The sequence below is a fragment of the Aegilops tauschii genome, chromosome 2 (genome assembly GCF_002575655.3).
Source record: "Aegilops tauschii subsp. strangulata cultivar AL8/78 chromosome 2, Aet v6.0, whole genome shotgun sequence".
NCBI classification, from domain to species: Eukaryota; Viridiplantae; Streptophyta; class Magnoliopsida; order Poales; family Poaceae; genus Aegilops; species Aegilops tauschii.
This window is the reverse complement of record NC_053036.3, coordinates 636,203,865-636,218,236: the sequence shown is the minus strand read 5'-3', so window position 1 is coordinate 636,218,236 and position 14,372 is coordinate 636,203,865. Positions and strand designations below refer to the sequence as shown.

Here is a 14,372-nt window from a genome sequence, read left to right as displayed (position 1 = left end):
ATGAACTACCCTAAGAACCCTAACTAAGAAGCAGAAGGGGATTTGAGAGCTTACAGTGGGGGTTGGCGGTGTAGCGTACGCCGACCGGGGTGAAAACCCTGGTGGGAAGAGGGGTGCTGCCGCCGCCGATGAAGAGGACCCGACCATTCCCAGGGTCACGGCCGTGCACCTCGGCCTGCGCCGGCTCGAAGATGACGCCGGTGTCCTTGAGCTCCACTCCCCTTGCACCGGACGCAGAGTAGAAAACCCTCCTATGGGGGGTAAAAAGACCCCATAAGAGGGGCCTGCAAAGGACGGCGCCGGTGGGTATTGGATCCCAGCGATGTTCGAGCCGATGGAGAGGACCACCGGCTCCGGTGGCGGAGCCGGAGCCACAGAGGCCGCCGCTGCATTGGCCCGGGGCGGCGGCCTGGTGCAGAAAGGGGAGGGAGCGCGTAGTGCAGCCGCCAGATCTACTCCGGCTGCGAAGAGGCCGGCAACCCACCTCTCTTGGATGGGATTGCTGTCGGCGACGACAGGAGTGGGTGGGGCACGGTGAGACGGTGGCGTGGCCATTGGAGAAATCGAACGGGCGGTGAGGTGAGAGAGATGGAGTGGGTGTGAACTGGCGAGGAAGGTGACGGGAGAGAGCGTGCGGAGTTAAGAGCAGTCACGTCGTCTCCCGCACGTCCCAAGGCGTGCAGGCGCTCGCCACGCGTGGCTCAAGCCAGCCTGAGTCGCAAAAAACGGCTGATTCTGCCATTCCTCCAGAGCTAGGCTGAGGCCTGCTTTGAGATTCATGCGACTCAGCCAATCAAACATGCCGAAAACTGCGCGCGGGGGTCTGACTGGGTCTAATGCGAGCAACCAAACGCGTCCATAATTTCAGTGCCATGCAGAAACTACACACTGAAACATCATCATATTGCTGCCTCATCTCTTGTGATATACGACACCACTACTACATTGAGCATCTCATTCCTGCCCCAACCGCTATTCTCGTTTGTGTTCTGAAAGTAAAAAAAAAAAAATTGAAGCCGCGAGGCTGTTGCTGTGTATAATTTCTGTCCTAAATGACCAAATAAACAAATGAATCAAATGCACATTCTGAAACTAAACATTCAGATGGGACAGTTCCAAACTGAACCATCAGAGAACTGAGAGAGTCCGAGAGACCACCACGGTGACCATCTCATCCCTTCCGCACCAGGTGCTCCGAGTCACCGAGCTCCACCTCCCCTGGACTCGCACTCTCCCCCTCACCGCCGCCGAAGAGCAGCTCGATCTCTTCAAGCGTCTTGCCTTTCGTCTCCGGAACGAACCTGTGCACGAACACGACGGACAGCGCCGAGATGGCCGCGAACGCCGAGAACGCGCCGGCGACGGTCATGCCGCGGGAGACGGACAGGAACGACATGGCCACCGTGCCGCTGGTCACCCGGTTCACCGCCGCGCCGAGCGCCGCCGCCTGCGACCGCAGCCGCAGCGGGAAGATCTCCGAGCTCGTCACCCAGCACACCGGCCCGATCCCCACCGAGAAGAAGGCCACGTCGCCGCACACCGCCAGGACGGCCACGGCGACGCCGAGGGCCTTGGGCACCGCCCCGTGCGCGAGCAGCCAGAGCGTCGCCGCGAGGACGACCAGGCAGGTGGTCATGCCGACCGTGCTCACGTACAGCAGCGGCTTCCGGCCGACGCGGTCGATGAGCACGATGGCCAGCGCGATGAACGCCGTCTTGAAGAACCCGACGGCCACCGTGGCGAGGAGGAGCTGGCTCTCGGTGGTCACCCCGGCGTCCCTGAAGATGGTGGGGCTGTAGTACACCAGCGCGTCGATGCCGGTGATCTGCTGGAAACACTGGATGCCCAGCCCGGTGACCAGCATCCGGCGGATCGTGGGCGAGGGCCTCGACAGCTCCCGCCACACCGTCTCGCCGGAGCTCGCCGCGCTGGCCGCGGCCGCCTCGATCTCCGCGAGCCTCTCGTCGGCCTCCTCCTCGCCGTCGGTGACCCTGAGAAGCACCTCACGCGCCTCGGCGGCCCTGCCCTGCACCACCAGCCACCTGGGCGACTCCGGGATGACGAGGAGCGCGAAGACGATGGACACCGACGGGACGATGCCGACGGCGAGCATGACGCGCCAGCCGAGGTGGTCGGGCAGGCCCGAGAAGACGTAGTTGGAGATGTAGCCGAGGAGGATGCCGAGGTTGATGAAGATCTCCGGGAAGGAGGTGAAGGAGCCCCGGGACGCGGCGGGGGAGATCTCGGCGATGTAGACGGGCGCGATCATGACGCCGAAGCCGATGCCGATGCCGGCGAGGAGCCTGCCGGCAATGAGCACGCGGAAGGACGGCGCGAGCGTCATGACGAGGGCCCCGGCCTGGAAGACCGCGGCGGCGAGCCCGATGGTGCGCTTACGGCCGAGGGCGTCGGCGGTCCGTCCCCCGGCGAGGCTGCCGAGGAGGGAGACGAAGCTGAGGCAGCCGACGAGCACCTCCTGCTGCACCTCCGTGATGTGGAGGTCCCTCTGGATGAACAAAATGCACCCACTCATTACTCCAACATCTGAGATTGAAGAAGAAGCAACAGTTCTAATCAAGTCAACGAAGCAATTAACTCGCAGCAAGTCAACGCGATTCATTCGCCAAGAAGTGATCACGATCGCCAAGAAACTCATGTGGAACAACAATGGAATCTGCATCGCCGGTGCGACCGAGGAGACGGCTAGCTAGCTGCCGGAGATGTGGATCGGTTGCGGCGGAGGCGAGGTGGCGTACCGTAGCCGAGGAGCACGGAGTTGAGGGAGGCGAAGACGGAGCAGGCGAAGACGTATCTCGTGCTGCTCCGGCGCCGCTCGGCACGGACGGCCCCGCCACCGAGTTCCTCCTCGTGCTCCGGCGGGGGCGCGAGCGCGACGTCGTCCATGCGCAGGTACCTGCTCTGCCGGCCGAAGAATCCCGGCAGGCTGGGCATGCTGCCGCTAAGCGCTGCCGGCTCGGCGCCCCGCAGCCCCATGCTCTGCTTTCTCCCTCCTACAACAGCAAGCCGGCGGAGAAACCTCCAACGGCGGCGTGGATGGGGCGCTGGATCTGACGAAGGAAGAAGAGACGGAGAAGGAGCACGAGGGCAGCCTTGTCACATGCTTTCTCTTGTCGTATACTTTTTCCCGGCACGCACGCGATTTGGTCGCCGTTCAACACGAAGGAAGGCGTCGCCTCGTCGGGACACGGGAGCAGCATTTTTCAAAGGGTACATTTTCACTTTGGCCCTTTGACTACCGTACATGATTTGCATTGCTCGGCAGCTTTTTTTTTTGTTTGTTTGAACATACACATTGCCACGATAGGAAGTACCCAAGTATTCTTTGTTCAGAGGAGATACCTACTCCCTCCGATCCATATTAATTGTCGTCGATTTAGTAGTACTTGAAATTAATCTACTCCTCTAAACATCCCAACCGTGGCAATCAATGTAATAATTAGATTTATCATGTGACACATGTGGTAAACAATCCAAACAATTCAAAAAAAATGTAATAATTAGATTTTGCCACTAAGCATTTCACATCAATGCAAGCAATCAATGTAACAAACTAAAGGGATAACCAGTGAAAGGTTGTGAAAATTTTCCTTCAAACATTCAGTTATTTGGGTAAGTAAATAAAACTACAGAATTTGTGATATGGTGCAAGTTTGGTAGATACTTCTCAAACATTTCTTATTTTACATCTATAGTACAGATCAAAACATTTCATATCTGTTCCACAGGTAGATGATTTCAAATATGTTCAGAATATTTTTTATACTTCTCAAAAATATATACATTTTTCAGATAAAGAGAGCCTAAATTAAAATTTAGGGGCAGAATATCAGCCTCAATTCGTCTTTCAACTGGTATGCCTTGATTATGAATCCTTTTTGTCATTAAATCTTTGCAATTTGCCCCCTGACATTTTTGTTAAGAATCTGCGTACTGTGTTTGTTTCACTGGTTCGTGCGCTGCAAAATTGTAATGCATCAAATACAAAGATGGATGCACGCCTTAGGTGTTAGGAACAGGAACAATTGTGAAAAGGAGAGCTACAACTAAAACACACACAATCAACTACCCTTGCTGAATAAGACTTTTAGCAAGAACTATCACTTGAGGTTAAAAGTTTCAGTCTCATTGTACTAACACGAACAGATTGTATACAATAAACTCTCATTATGCAGTAAAGGATATGATCCGTAACTGCTGTCCTTGATCATAGGAAGCTTTTGTAAAGTGTGCCGTAAGGCACATTTACAATCTAGATCGACAAGACGGTACTTCTCACCATCAAATGCTAAATTTTCTGGAGCATGTTTACGTATGTGTAACTTGAGAGCCTAACAAACAATCTTCTGAACCTGCATAAAAAATGCATTGATTTTCTTGAATTAATATGATGCACGTCCCACAGAACCTAATAACATTGAGAATTTTGAATTGGTCATTAGAGCTTCTGTTGAAAATATACTTTTTGGCAAAGTTCAGACTAATGAAATTGACCTCTACCATTCAGTTGAAGTGCAAGTTTTTACAACAGGAAATGAGATTATGTGTCAAATTAAAAAACAAAAAACTGATTCTACTTACCAAACCCACTGACTTCTGTGTGCAGCCATTGCCTCAAAGGTTCTGGATGGGCTACAGTTAACTAAGCAATACATCAGTTGCTTTGAACTTGAGGAGATCAAAGATGACAACCAAATGTCAACTGCACCACTGTATTTGCGAAACATATTCAGGCTTACCTGCATTTCCAAAGAAACCAACACGAATCATGTTAGCTCCCGCTCATTTATCAAAGAAAGACAGGTTGTGAACTATAATACATCCATACAAACAAAAGAATAAAAATTCATGTCAAATCGACTGGCATTGTCCAAAAACCTTTCATAAGAACACAACTATTATTTATTCCTTATGTCATATGTTATTCAATTGGAAATTATCTAGCTTGGTACCAATAACATATTACATATTACATATTACATATCTGGCACTCAGCCAATATCTCATTTTGCAAAGAACATATTACATAGTATTATTGGTTTCTACCTTACTGATCCTACGAAAATGGCGAGATAAATTTTTTAAGCACACCATACGGAAAACCAACAAAGTATTTTGCATGCTCGTTCAGACTTGAGAACAAAAAGGTGGCTATAAGGATCTAATAGCAAAACATGGAGGATGTGATCCAAGGCTTACAAGTTCCCATGCTTCAATATTTCCTCGCTGATTCTCATGAAGAAGTTTGCTGTTCATACAAAAAGAAAAACTGTTTAGATTCCTGAACAACAGAGCCCAAAACTACCACATAAATATGATAAACACATATATATGTATTCTAAACAATCATAAGACAAATGTGAGAAACTGGTGCACTGTAGCAACAAAATGAGAATTTAACTAACCATATGCCATGATGAACATCACGATGATTCGGATGGCCTGATACTCCATAGGAATCAAACGTCACAATCTAAAACAACATGACATATTGCAGCAGTAAGTAGGCAAACTTGAAGAAGGGGGAAAATGCAAATCAGTTTGAGGTCCAAAGAAATGCAGATAAGAGCATTTGAACCGCACAATCATATGATGTCCACTACTTAGTAACTGTATGCAGTGGACTTGCGTTGAAATTTAGAACTGGGGATAGCTAATATATTGTCAGATATTTTTGGTTTTTATCTGGAATAATTATAACTAGTGAAAGGTTGTGAAAAAAAATCCTTTAAACATTCAGTTACTCGGGGAAGTAAATAAACTACAGAAGTAGTGGTGTGGTGGTAGTCTGGTACATACTTCGCAAGCATTTCTTATTGTATATCTAGTTCAGATCAACACATTTCATATATGTTTAGAACTGACAAAATCAATGTAAGACATAACACTACAACTGAGTACTACAGCTGGTAAAAGAAGTACATTATGGTCAGGGGTTCATGTGAGGAGAGATGAAGTCATTACTGTGTCGATATCCCACAGCTGGATCTGCTCCATGGTAAGTTCGGCTAATAGTCCATGATCCCATTTCTCATGAAACCCATCCTACAACATACATTGAGTATGCTCAACTGTCATTGTGTGTTTGGAATAGTATCTGGAGTATGAAAAATGAGTGCAAACTAAATAACCTGCAACTTTTGATGGTCCAAGACTGCAACTTGCTCAGCTGGAATCTGCAATTATGGGAGCCATATCAGGAGCTGAGAAATAGCTTGCTCCCCAGAGGTCACTATGGAGAAGTGGAAGACCCGAGTACCTTAAGAGTTGCACATGCATCATACAGTTCTTGTTTACGAGTATCTCCAAGACCATCAGCATTACCTGTAAAAGTGGTAGTAACCACTCGGAAAGATTAGCTAGGCACAGCTCTAATATGCAAACAAGTAGTTCTGTATTCGTACTATACGCCAAATAAATAGATTTCTAAATGTGCAGCTATTTATCTATAATTTTAGTAAGGCAGGCAGAAGATTCTATGTTTCATACAAAAGACATAAATTCTAGTCACCTATTAGTCAACGGCCTATCAAGTAGTATAGAAAACTAAATTGCATTCCCAAATCCCCCCTTCATACGTTGGCGATATGTTTATAATTTGCCAATAATAATCAGTAATCATCACCACACATATAGACCATTGTCCATGCATAACAGATGCCGTTATTTTGAAATTGGACTGTGGAACATGTTATGCGGGTGATGCTGAAATATTTCTTTTCTAAGTGTTGCTGCATACATAGAATGAATCAATGGTTTCCTATATATGCTCTTGGATGGAAAAAATGGATGGTGTGTCCGAACATCTGACAACAATCCAGTAATGTTCATGTATATTTTCATATAAAATAGTCCTGGGTGCATATGATCTATTTTGGCCAAACAAATGGGCGGACAGATGACTGCTCCTGGACATACATAAAGATATACACAAAATAGACATACTTAACAACAGGGTCGCAATCTTACCCAGAGACATACACAAAACATGAATGCTGTGGCCTTTTGACTTGAGGAAAAGAATAGTTGGAGTGAAAAACCTGCATTAGATACAGATCAACATCAAGAATAAATCAACCAAAGCACCAAATAAAACTAAGCGAAATAATATCCACACTGAAGCTCAGGCAGCACATGGATTGGAGTTGGACGGGCGCCAGTTTTTTTGAGTCAGAGTCAAACTATTGGTTATTATAATTTCCACAAGCTACTGGATTCCAGTCAATTAATACCAGCTGTTATACGTGATCTACACAGCTGCCACGATTTGACGCGACATGAATTTTGTCGAGCGCCTGGTACGCACAGCATACATGAAGAAGAGCAGTGGAGTTGTAACATACATGGACTCGTCATCAGGGTGGGCGAGCACCAGGAGCACGTTCCTGCTCCTCCTGTCGCCAAGAGGGGGCAGGAAGCGAGGGCTTGGAGGCAGGGAGTAGGGCGTCGGGGAGGAGAGGATCCGCCCAAGGGAAACCGCCCAAAGGAGGACGGCTCCAGCCACCAAGAGCATCCAGATCCACGCCATGGATCCCCACTGAGTCTGGCCTCCAGTTTTACCTTGCTGCAGAAGCTCCGACGACCTCTTGGTGAAGAAAACGTACCAGGAATGGACAGCACTGGAACAAGGCTAACTGATAAAATGCTCCATATTTTCTCTTCTACGGTAAAGATGCCCCATCTTTCTCTGCAATTGATCAAATGCACCATCTTAGTTTTGCCATTTGATAAAATGCCACAGATTACAGTTGATCATGTTTCTTTGCTAGATGGCAGACATGATAGGTACAAAGAGACCCAAAAAAACCTAACAAAAATAACAAAAAGGTTTCTGAACATGTCATCTTATCGGATGCCAAAAAAATCAAACTTTGTCAAAAACTTGAACTGCCCAGAAATACTGATAATAATACCAAAACAAATCCTCTATAAAAAGCACCACTTAGATGGGACACTACTGATATAGACTGCACAAAAATATTAATCTGTTTTCCTCAAATAACTGAATCCACTGCTCACAGATTGTCATATGTGTGCAATAGCATAATCTGTTATTTAAATATATGTGTCATTCTTCTTCCTGTATTCTCTTTCTTCTTCAAGGATTGGAAACAGGATTATAGCCTGCTAGCTGATTCTAATTGTTGGCCATCCCGTTTACAGTTCGATTTTTGAACTGGTACTCGGGAGAAAAGTATTGTATGTTACCTTACTCTGAATCCTTAGCCTGTGATTCTTTCACCAATGAGAGAATCAATCGATGTTGAAAGTTGATTTACCGATATGTAGAGAATGTTATATCTAACTGGTAAAAGTTAAAGTGGCACTTAATTGATGAAAACTCTGTAAGTTCTTCAGTTAAAATGCTTATAATCTTCAGTTATATTCTTCTTGTATTTTTTCTTACTACCCATCTGTTAGTTTACTGCAAATTGTTTTGCAAGATGAAGCCAATTGCTACAAGTTCAGTAGCTTTACCATCTATCGTAGTTCACAGAAATTGTTGTTCAGACTGTTTGGAGTTATAACAAATGCATGAAAGTGTTGTTTTACTGCCTCAAAATTCGGGGCAGTGGTCTGTGAGGGCAGTGGTCTGTGACTGGTAAGCCCATCATCCCAGATCCATTCCCCGTGCTAGAGTTCATACTACCAAATAGTAGATCGCAGCACACATCAATCAAGCCCTGAAATGGTCCAAACAGCGGAACTAACCTGAGACATGGCGCGTCAGATTTGAGAGAGAGAGAGAGAGAGAAGCTCACCTGAGAGGATCCTCCCTCCCTCCGTCCCTCCGTCGATTGGGGCCGCTGCTGCTGGTCGTCTCCTTCGCGGACGGGGCGAGATGGGGTCGAGCGGACGGCGGCGCGGCGAGGAGAAGGCAGGGCGGGACGGGGCCACGCGGAAGAGAGCGAAGGACGGGGCGGGCACGCGCGGTGGAGGAACTGCAAGGGGGGCGGCGCCGGCGGGAGGGAGGGCGGAGCTCCGGCGGCGGAGCAGTCGAGTGGGCGTGCGGTGTGTTCTGGACGAGCAGAACAGAACAGAGGAGGCCGTAATTTCAGATTTCTGTCAGGGCACTTTCGTATTTTTCCCATATCTAATTGATTTAGTTATATTACCTCTGTTCCAAAATATATGTCGTTGGAGTAGTATATTCAACTAAACGCTGATGTTTTTTTTTCTATTGGTTCCCATTTATCAATTGACAAGAGAAATGTGGACCATTTTATCAAATAAAATATGATAGTTACTCCCTCCGTAAGGAAATATAAGAGAGAGTATAAGCGTTGCACAAAGGAGAGGAGGGAGGCGTAATGTACATGGACTCTCATCAGGGTGGGAGACTTGTTCACACCAAAAATTGTTTCTTCTTCCTTCCGTTGCGTCTCCCGCTCGTGCGCAGCGACGACACGTCCTCCCCGTCGCCGGAGGAGGCGCGGGGGCAGGCAGCAGTGGCTCGCGTTGTGCCTACGTGACCTCGTGGGCCGCGCGCGACATGGGCTGGATGCATGGCGATGGACTTTGCGTGGTCGCCGTGTGGCGGCAGCTCCCAGGCCTCGCCGACGGAGCCGGGCCTGATGTCGGCCGGCGGGATGAAGCAGTCCACCGTCAGTCCCGTCCGAGGACGTTGAAGGCCACCTCCTCGATGCTCCAGGCCTCCTCCATCCACGTCTTGGTGTGGCTCATGGCTGCCTCGCCGAACTGGAACAGGGTCACGACGGAGCAGCCGACATGAGGTTCGAGTCCTCGATGTGCACGATGAGGCCCGTGCGCTGCCCGAAGTTGATGAAGGTGAAGACGTTGACCCGCAGGAAGAAAGCCAACAGGATGCCCTGCAAGTTAATTTCAAACAACTTGTGTGTAGATTTAGAAATGTTTAGACTTCGACTCACCAAATTAGTAAATCTTGTCTCTCCTAAAAACTGCATTTGTATATTTAGTCTTTGCTAAAGATTGAATTAGTAAAACTTCAGTTTTTTATTCATAAGAAAGTTTGATTCTTGCATATGCCAGTGTTGTGTTAACACTTAATGCTGTTTTTGTTGTTGTTGCAAACTTGTGTTGCGAATTACTCCGAATATTCAGAAAAGATCATGCAGACAATATTATGAATTACTCTGAATATTTACATGGAACATCAAACTGAATTTTGAAAGTTGTTTGACCATTTGACCTGGTGTAAACCGTATGCAAAGCTGTTTGGATCCTCAAATACACGAAATGATTAAAAGAGCATGTACCATCTGTGTTGGGAATCGTAGCATAATTTTAAAATTTTCCTACGCTCACCAAGATGCATCTATGGAGTGTACTAACAACGAGGGGAAGGGAGTGCATCTATATACCCTTGTAGATCGCGAGCGGAAGCGTTCCAATGAACGTGGATGACGGAGTCGTACTCGCCGTGATCCAAATCACCGATGACCGAGTGCCGAACGGACGGCACCTCCGCGTTCAACACACGTACGGTGCAGCGACGTCTCCTCCTTCTTGATCCAGCAAGGGGGAAGGAGAGGTTGATGGAGATCCAACAGCACGACGGCGTGGTGGTGGATGTAGCGGGTCTCCGGCAGGGCTTCGCCAAGCTTCTGCGAGAGAGAGAGGTGTTGCAGGGGAGGAGGGAGGCGCCCAAGGCTGTGTGTTGCTACCCTCCCTCCCCCCCTTTATATAGGCCCCTGGGGGGTGCGCCAGCCCTAGGAGATGGGATCTCCAAGGGGGGGGGGCGGCGGCCAAGGGGGAAAGGCGTTGCCTTGCCCCCCAAGGCAAGGGGGAAGCTCCCCCCTAGGGTTCCCAACCCTAGGCGCATGGGGGGAGGCCCAAGGGGGGGCGCCCAGCCCACTAGGGGCTGGTTCCCTTCCACTTTCAGCCCACGGGGCCCTCCGGGATAGGTGGCCCCACCCGGTGGACCCCCGGGACCCTTCCGGTGGTCCCGGTACAATACCGGTAACCCCCGAAACTTTCCCGGTGGCCGAAACTGGACTTCCTATATATAATTCTTCACCTCCGGACCATTCCGGAACCTCTCGTGACGTCCGGGATCTCATCCGGGACTCCGAATACATATATCTCTACAACCCTAGCGTCACCGAACCTTAAGTGTGTAGACCCTACGGGTTCGGGAGACATGCAGACATGACCGAGACGCCTCTCCGGTCAATAACCAACAGCGGGATCTGGATACCCATGTTGGCTCCCACATGTTCCACGATGATCTCATCGGATGAACCACGGTGTCGAGGATTCAATCAATCCGTATGCAATTCCCTTTGTCAATCGGTATGTTACTTGCCCGAGATTCGATCGTCGGTATCCCAATACCTTGTTCAATCTCGTTACCGGCAAGTCTATTTACTCGTACCGCAATGCATGATCCCGTGACTAACGCCTTAGTCACATTGAGCTCATTATGATGATGCATTACCGAGTGGGCCCAGAGATACCTCTCCGTCACACGGAGTGACAAATCCCAGTCTCGATCCGTGCCAACCCAACAGACACTTTCGGAGATACCCGTAGTGCACCTTTATAGTCACCCAGTTACGTTGTGACGTTTGGCACACCCAAAGCACTCCTACGGTATCCGGGAGTTGCACGATCTCATGGTCTAAGGAAAAGATACTTGACATTGGAAAAGCTCTAGCAAACGAAACTACACGATCTTTTATGCTATGCTTAGGATTGGGTCTTGTCCATCACATCATTCTCCTAATGATGTGATCCCGTTATCAATGACATCCAATGTCCATAGTCAGGAAACCATGATATCTGTTGATCAACGAGCTAGTCAACTAGAGGCTTACTAGGGACACTTTGGGGTCTATGTATTCACACATGTATTACGATTTCCGGACAATACAATTATAGCATGAACAATAGACAATTACCATGAACAAAGAAATATAATAATAACCATTTATTATTGCCTCTAGGGCATATTTCCAACAGTCTCCCACTTGCACTAGAGTCAATAATCTAGTTACATTGTGATGAATCGAACACCCATTGCGTCCTGGTGTTGATCATGTTTTGCCCTAGGGAGAGGTTTAGTCAACGGATCTGCTACATTCAAGTCCGTGTGTACTTTACAAATATCTATGTCTCCATTTTGAACACTTTCATGAATGGAGTTGAAGCGACGCTTGATATGCCTGGTCTTCCTGTGAAACCTGGGCTCCTTCGCAAGGGCAATAGCTCCAGTGTTGTCACAGAAGAGAGTCATCGGGCCCAACGCATTGGGAATCACCCCTAGGTCGGTAATGAACTCCTTCATCCAGACTGCTTCCTGTGCTGCCTTCGAGGCTGCCATGTACTCCGCTTCACATGTAGATCCCGCCACGACGCTTTGCTTGCAACTGCACCAGCTTACTGCTCCTCCATTCAAAATATACACGTATCCGGTTTGTGACTTCGAGTCATCCAGATCTGTGTCGAAGCTAGCGTCGACGTAACCCTTTACGACGAGCTCTTCGTCACCTCCATAAACGAGAAACATATCCTTAGTCCTCTTCAGGTACTTCAGGATATTCTTGACCGCTGTCCAGTGTTCCATGCCGGGATTACTTTGGTATCTTCCTACCAAACTCACGGCAAGGTTTACATCAGGTCTGGTACACAGCATGGCATACATAATAGACCCTATGGCCGAGGCATAGGGGATGACACTCATCTTTTCTCTATCTTCTGCCGTGGTCGGGCATTGAGCCGTGCTCAATTGCACACCTTGCAATACAGGCAAGAACCCCTTCTTGGACTGATCCATATTGAACTTCTTCAATATCTTGTCAAGGTATGTACTTTGTGAAAGACCAATGAGGCGTCTTGATCTATCTCTATAGATCTTGATGCCTAATATATAAGCAGCTTCTCCAAGGTCCTTCATTGAAAAGCACTTATTCAAATAGGCCTTTATATTTTCCAAGAATTCTATATCATTTCCCATCAATAATATGTCATCCACATATAATATGAGAAATGCTACAGAGCTCCCACTCACTTTCTTGTAAACACATGCTTCTCCATAAGTCTGTGTAAACCCAAACGCTTTGATCATCTCATCAAAGCGAATGTTCCAACTCCGAGATGCTTGCACCAGCCCATAGATTGAGCGCTGGAGCTTGCATACTTTGTTAGCATTCTTAGGATCGACAAAACCTTCCGGCTGCATCATAGCAACTCTTCCTTAAGGAAGCCATTAAGGAATGCCGTTTTGACGTCCATCTGCCATATCTCATAATCATAATATGCGGCAATTGCTAACATGATTCGGACGGACTTCAGCTTCGCTACGGGTGAGAAAGTCTCATCGTAGTCAACCCCTTGAACTTGTCGATAACCCTTAGCGACAAGTCGAGCTTTGTAGATGGTCACATTACCATCCGCGTCCGTCTTCTTCTTAAAGATCCATTTATTTTCTATGGCTCGCCGATCATTGGGCAAGTCAGTCAAAGTCCATACTTCGTTTTCATACATGGATCCTATCTCGGATTTCATGGCTTCTAGCCATTTGTCGGAATCCAGGCCCGCCATCGCTTCTTCATAGTTCGAAGGTTCACCGTTGTCTAACAACATGATTTCCAGGACAGGGTTGCCGTACCACTCTGGTGCGGAACGTGTCCTTGTGGACCTACGAAGTTCAGTGGCAACTTGATCCGAAGCTTCATGATCATCATCATTAACTTCCTCCCCCGTCGGTGTAGGCACCACAGGAACATTTTCCCGCGCTGCGCTACTTTCCGGTTCGGAAGGGGTGACTATCACCTCATCAAGTTCCACTTTCCTCCCACTCAATTCTTTCGAGAGAAACTCCTTCTCCAGAAAGGACCCGTTCTTAGCAACGAAGATCTTGCCTTCGGATCTGAGGTAGAAGGTATACCCAATAGTTTCCTTAGGGTATCCTATGAAGACGCATTTTTCCGACTTGGGTTCGAGCTTTTCAGGTTGAAGTTTCTTGACATAAGCATCGCATCCCCAAACTTTTAGAAACGACAGCTTAGGTTTCTTCCCAAACCATAATTCATACGGTGTCGTCTCAACGGATTTCGACGGAGCCCTATTTAAAGTGAATGCGGCAGTCTCTAAAGCATAACCCCAAAATAAGAGCGGTAAATCGGTAAGAGACATCATAGATCGCACCATATCCAATAGAGTGCGATTACGACGTTCGGACACACCATTTCTCTGAGGTGTTCCAGGCGGCGTGAGTTGTGAAACTATTCCACATTTCCTTAAGTGTGCACCAAACTCATGACTTAAATATTCTCCACCACGATCTGATCGTAGGAATTTTATTCTCCTGTCACGTTGATTCTCAACTTCACTCTGAAATTCCTTGAACTTTTCAAAGGTTTCAGACTTGT

At 47.8% G+C, this 14,372-nt stretch overlaps 2 protein-coding genes across 3 annotated transcripts; both read right to left on the bottom strand.

The window, feature by feature from the left end:
* Positions 1-883: 883 nt before the first annotated feature.
* On the bottom strand, positions 884-3,258 carry LOC109751894 (probable polyol transporter 4). Its single transcript, XM_020310770.3, has 2 exons — positions 2,757-3,258; positions 884-2,544 (listed from the first exon to the last, which is right to left on the bottom strand). Exons 1-2 carry the CDS (start codon positions 2,992-2,994, stop codon positions 1,172-1,174), a joined length of 1,611 nt encoding a protein of 536 aa, XP_020166359.1. The 5' UTR covers positions 2,995-3,258; the 3' UTR covers positions 884-1,171.
* Positions 3,259-4,084: 826 nt separating this feature from the next.
* Positions 4,085-9,099, bottom strand: LOC109751895 (probable N-acetylglucosaminyl-phosphatidylinositol de-N-acetylase). Of its 2 annotated transcripts, XM_040400152.3 has the most exons (11): positions 8,781-9,053; positions 8,497-8,702; positions 7,362-7,705; positions 6,988-7,058; positions 6,278-6,342; positions 6,150-6,194; positions 5,983-6,063; positions 5,424-5,491; positions 5,218-5,266; positions 4,600-4,757; positions 4,085-4,370 (listed from the first exon to the last, which is right to left on the bottom strand). In XM_040400152.3, the coding sequence occupies exons 3-11, from the start codon at positions 7,544-7,546 to the stop codon at positions 4,307-4,309; spliced, it is 786 nt and encodes a 261-aa protein (XP_040256086.1). In that variant the 5' UTR covers positions 7,547-7,705; positions 8,497-8,702; positions 8,781-9,053; the 3' UTR covers positions 4,085-4,306. The 2 variants fall into 2 exon arrangements, with proteins under 2 accessions (XP_040256086.1, XP_020166360.1); XM_020310771.4 differs by lacking the exon at positions 8,497-8,702 and having other exon boundaries at positions 8,781-9,099.
* Between the last annotated feature and the right edge of the window lie 5,273 nt (positions 9,100-14,372).

Bases quoted from the DNA above. Each gene is read 5' to 3' on its own strand.
- LOC109751894 (XM_020310770.3), bottom strand. From the start codon at position 2,994: ATGGGGCTGCGGGGCGCCGAGCCGGCAGCGCTTAGCGGCAGCATGCCC. The intron at 2,545-2,756 runs GTACGCCACCTC...CTTCAATCTCAG, and splicing joins CTCCGTGCTCCTCGGCTACG to ATGTTGGAGTAATGAGTGGG.
- LOC109751895 (XM_020310771.4), bottom strand. From the start codon at position 7,546: ATGGCGTGGATCTGGATGCTCTTGGTGGCTGGAGCCGTCCTCCTTTGG. The intron at 7,059-7,361 runs GTATGTTACAAC...TATCTAATGCAG, and splicing joins CACCCTGATGACGAGTCCAT to GTTTTTCACTCCAACTATTC. The intron at 5,267-5,423 runs GTTAGTTAAATT...TTGTATGAACAG, and splicing joins GATGTTCATCATGGCATATG to CAAACTTCTTCATGAGAATC.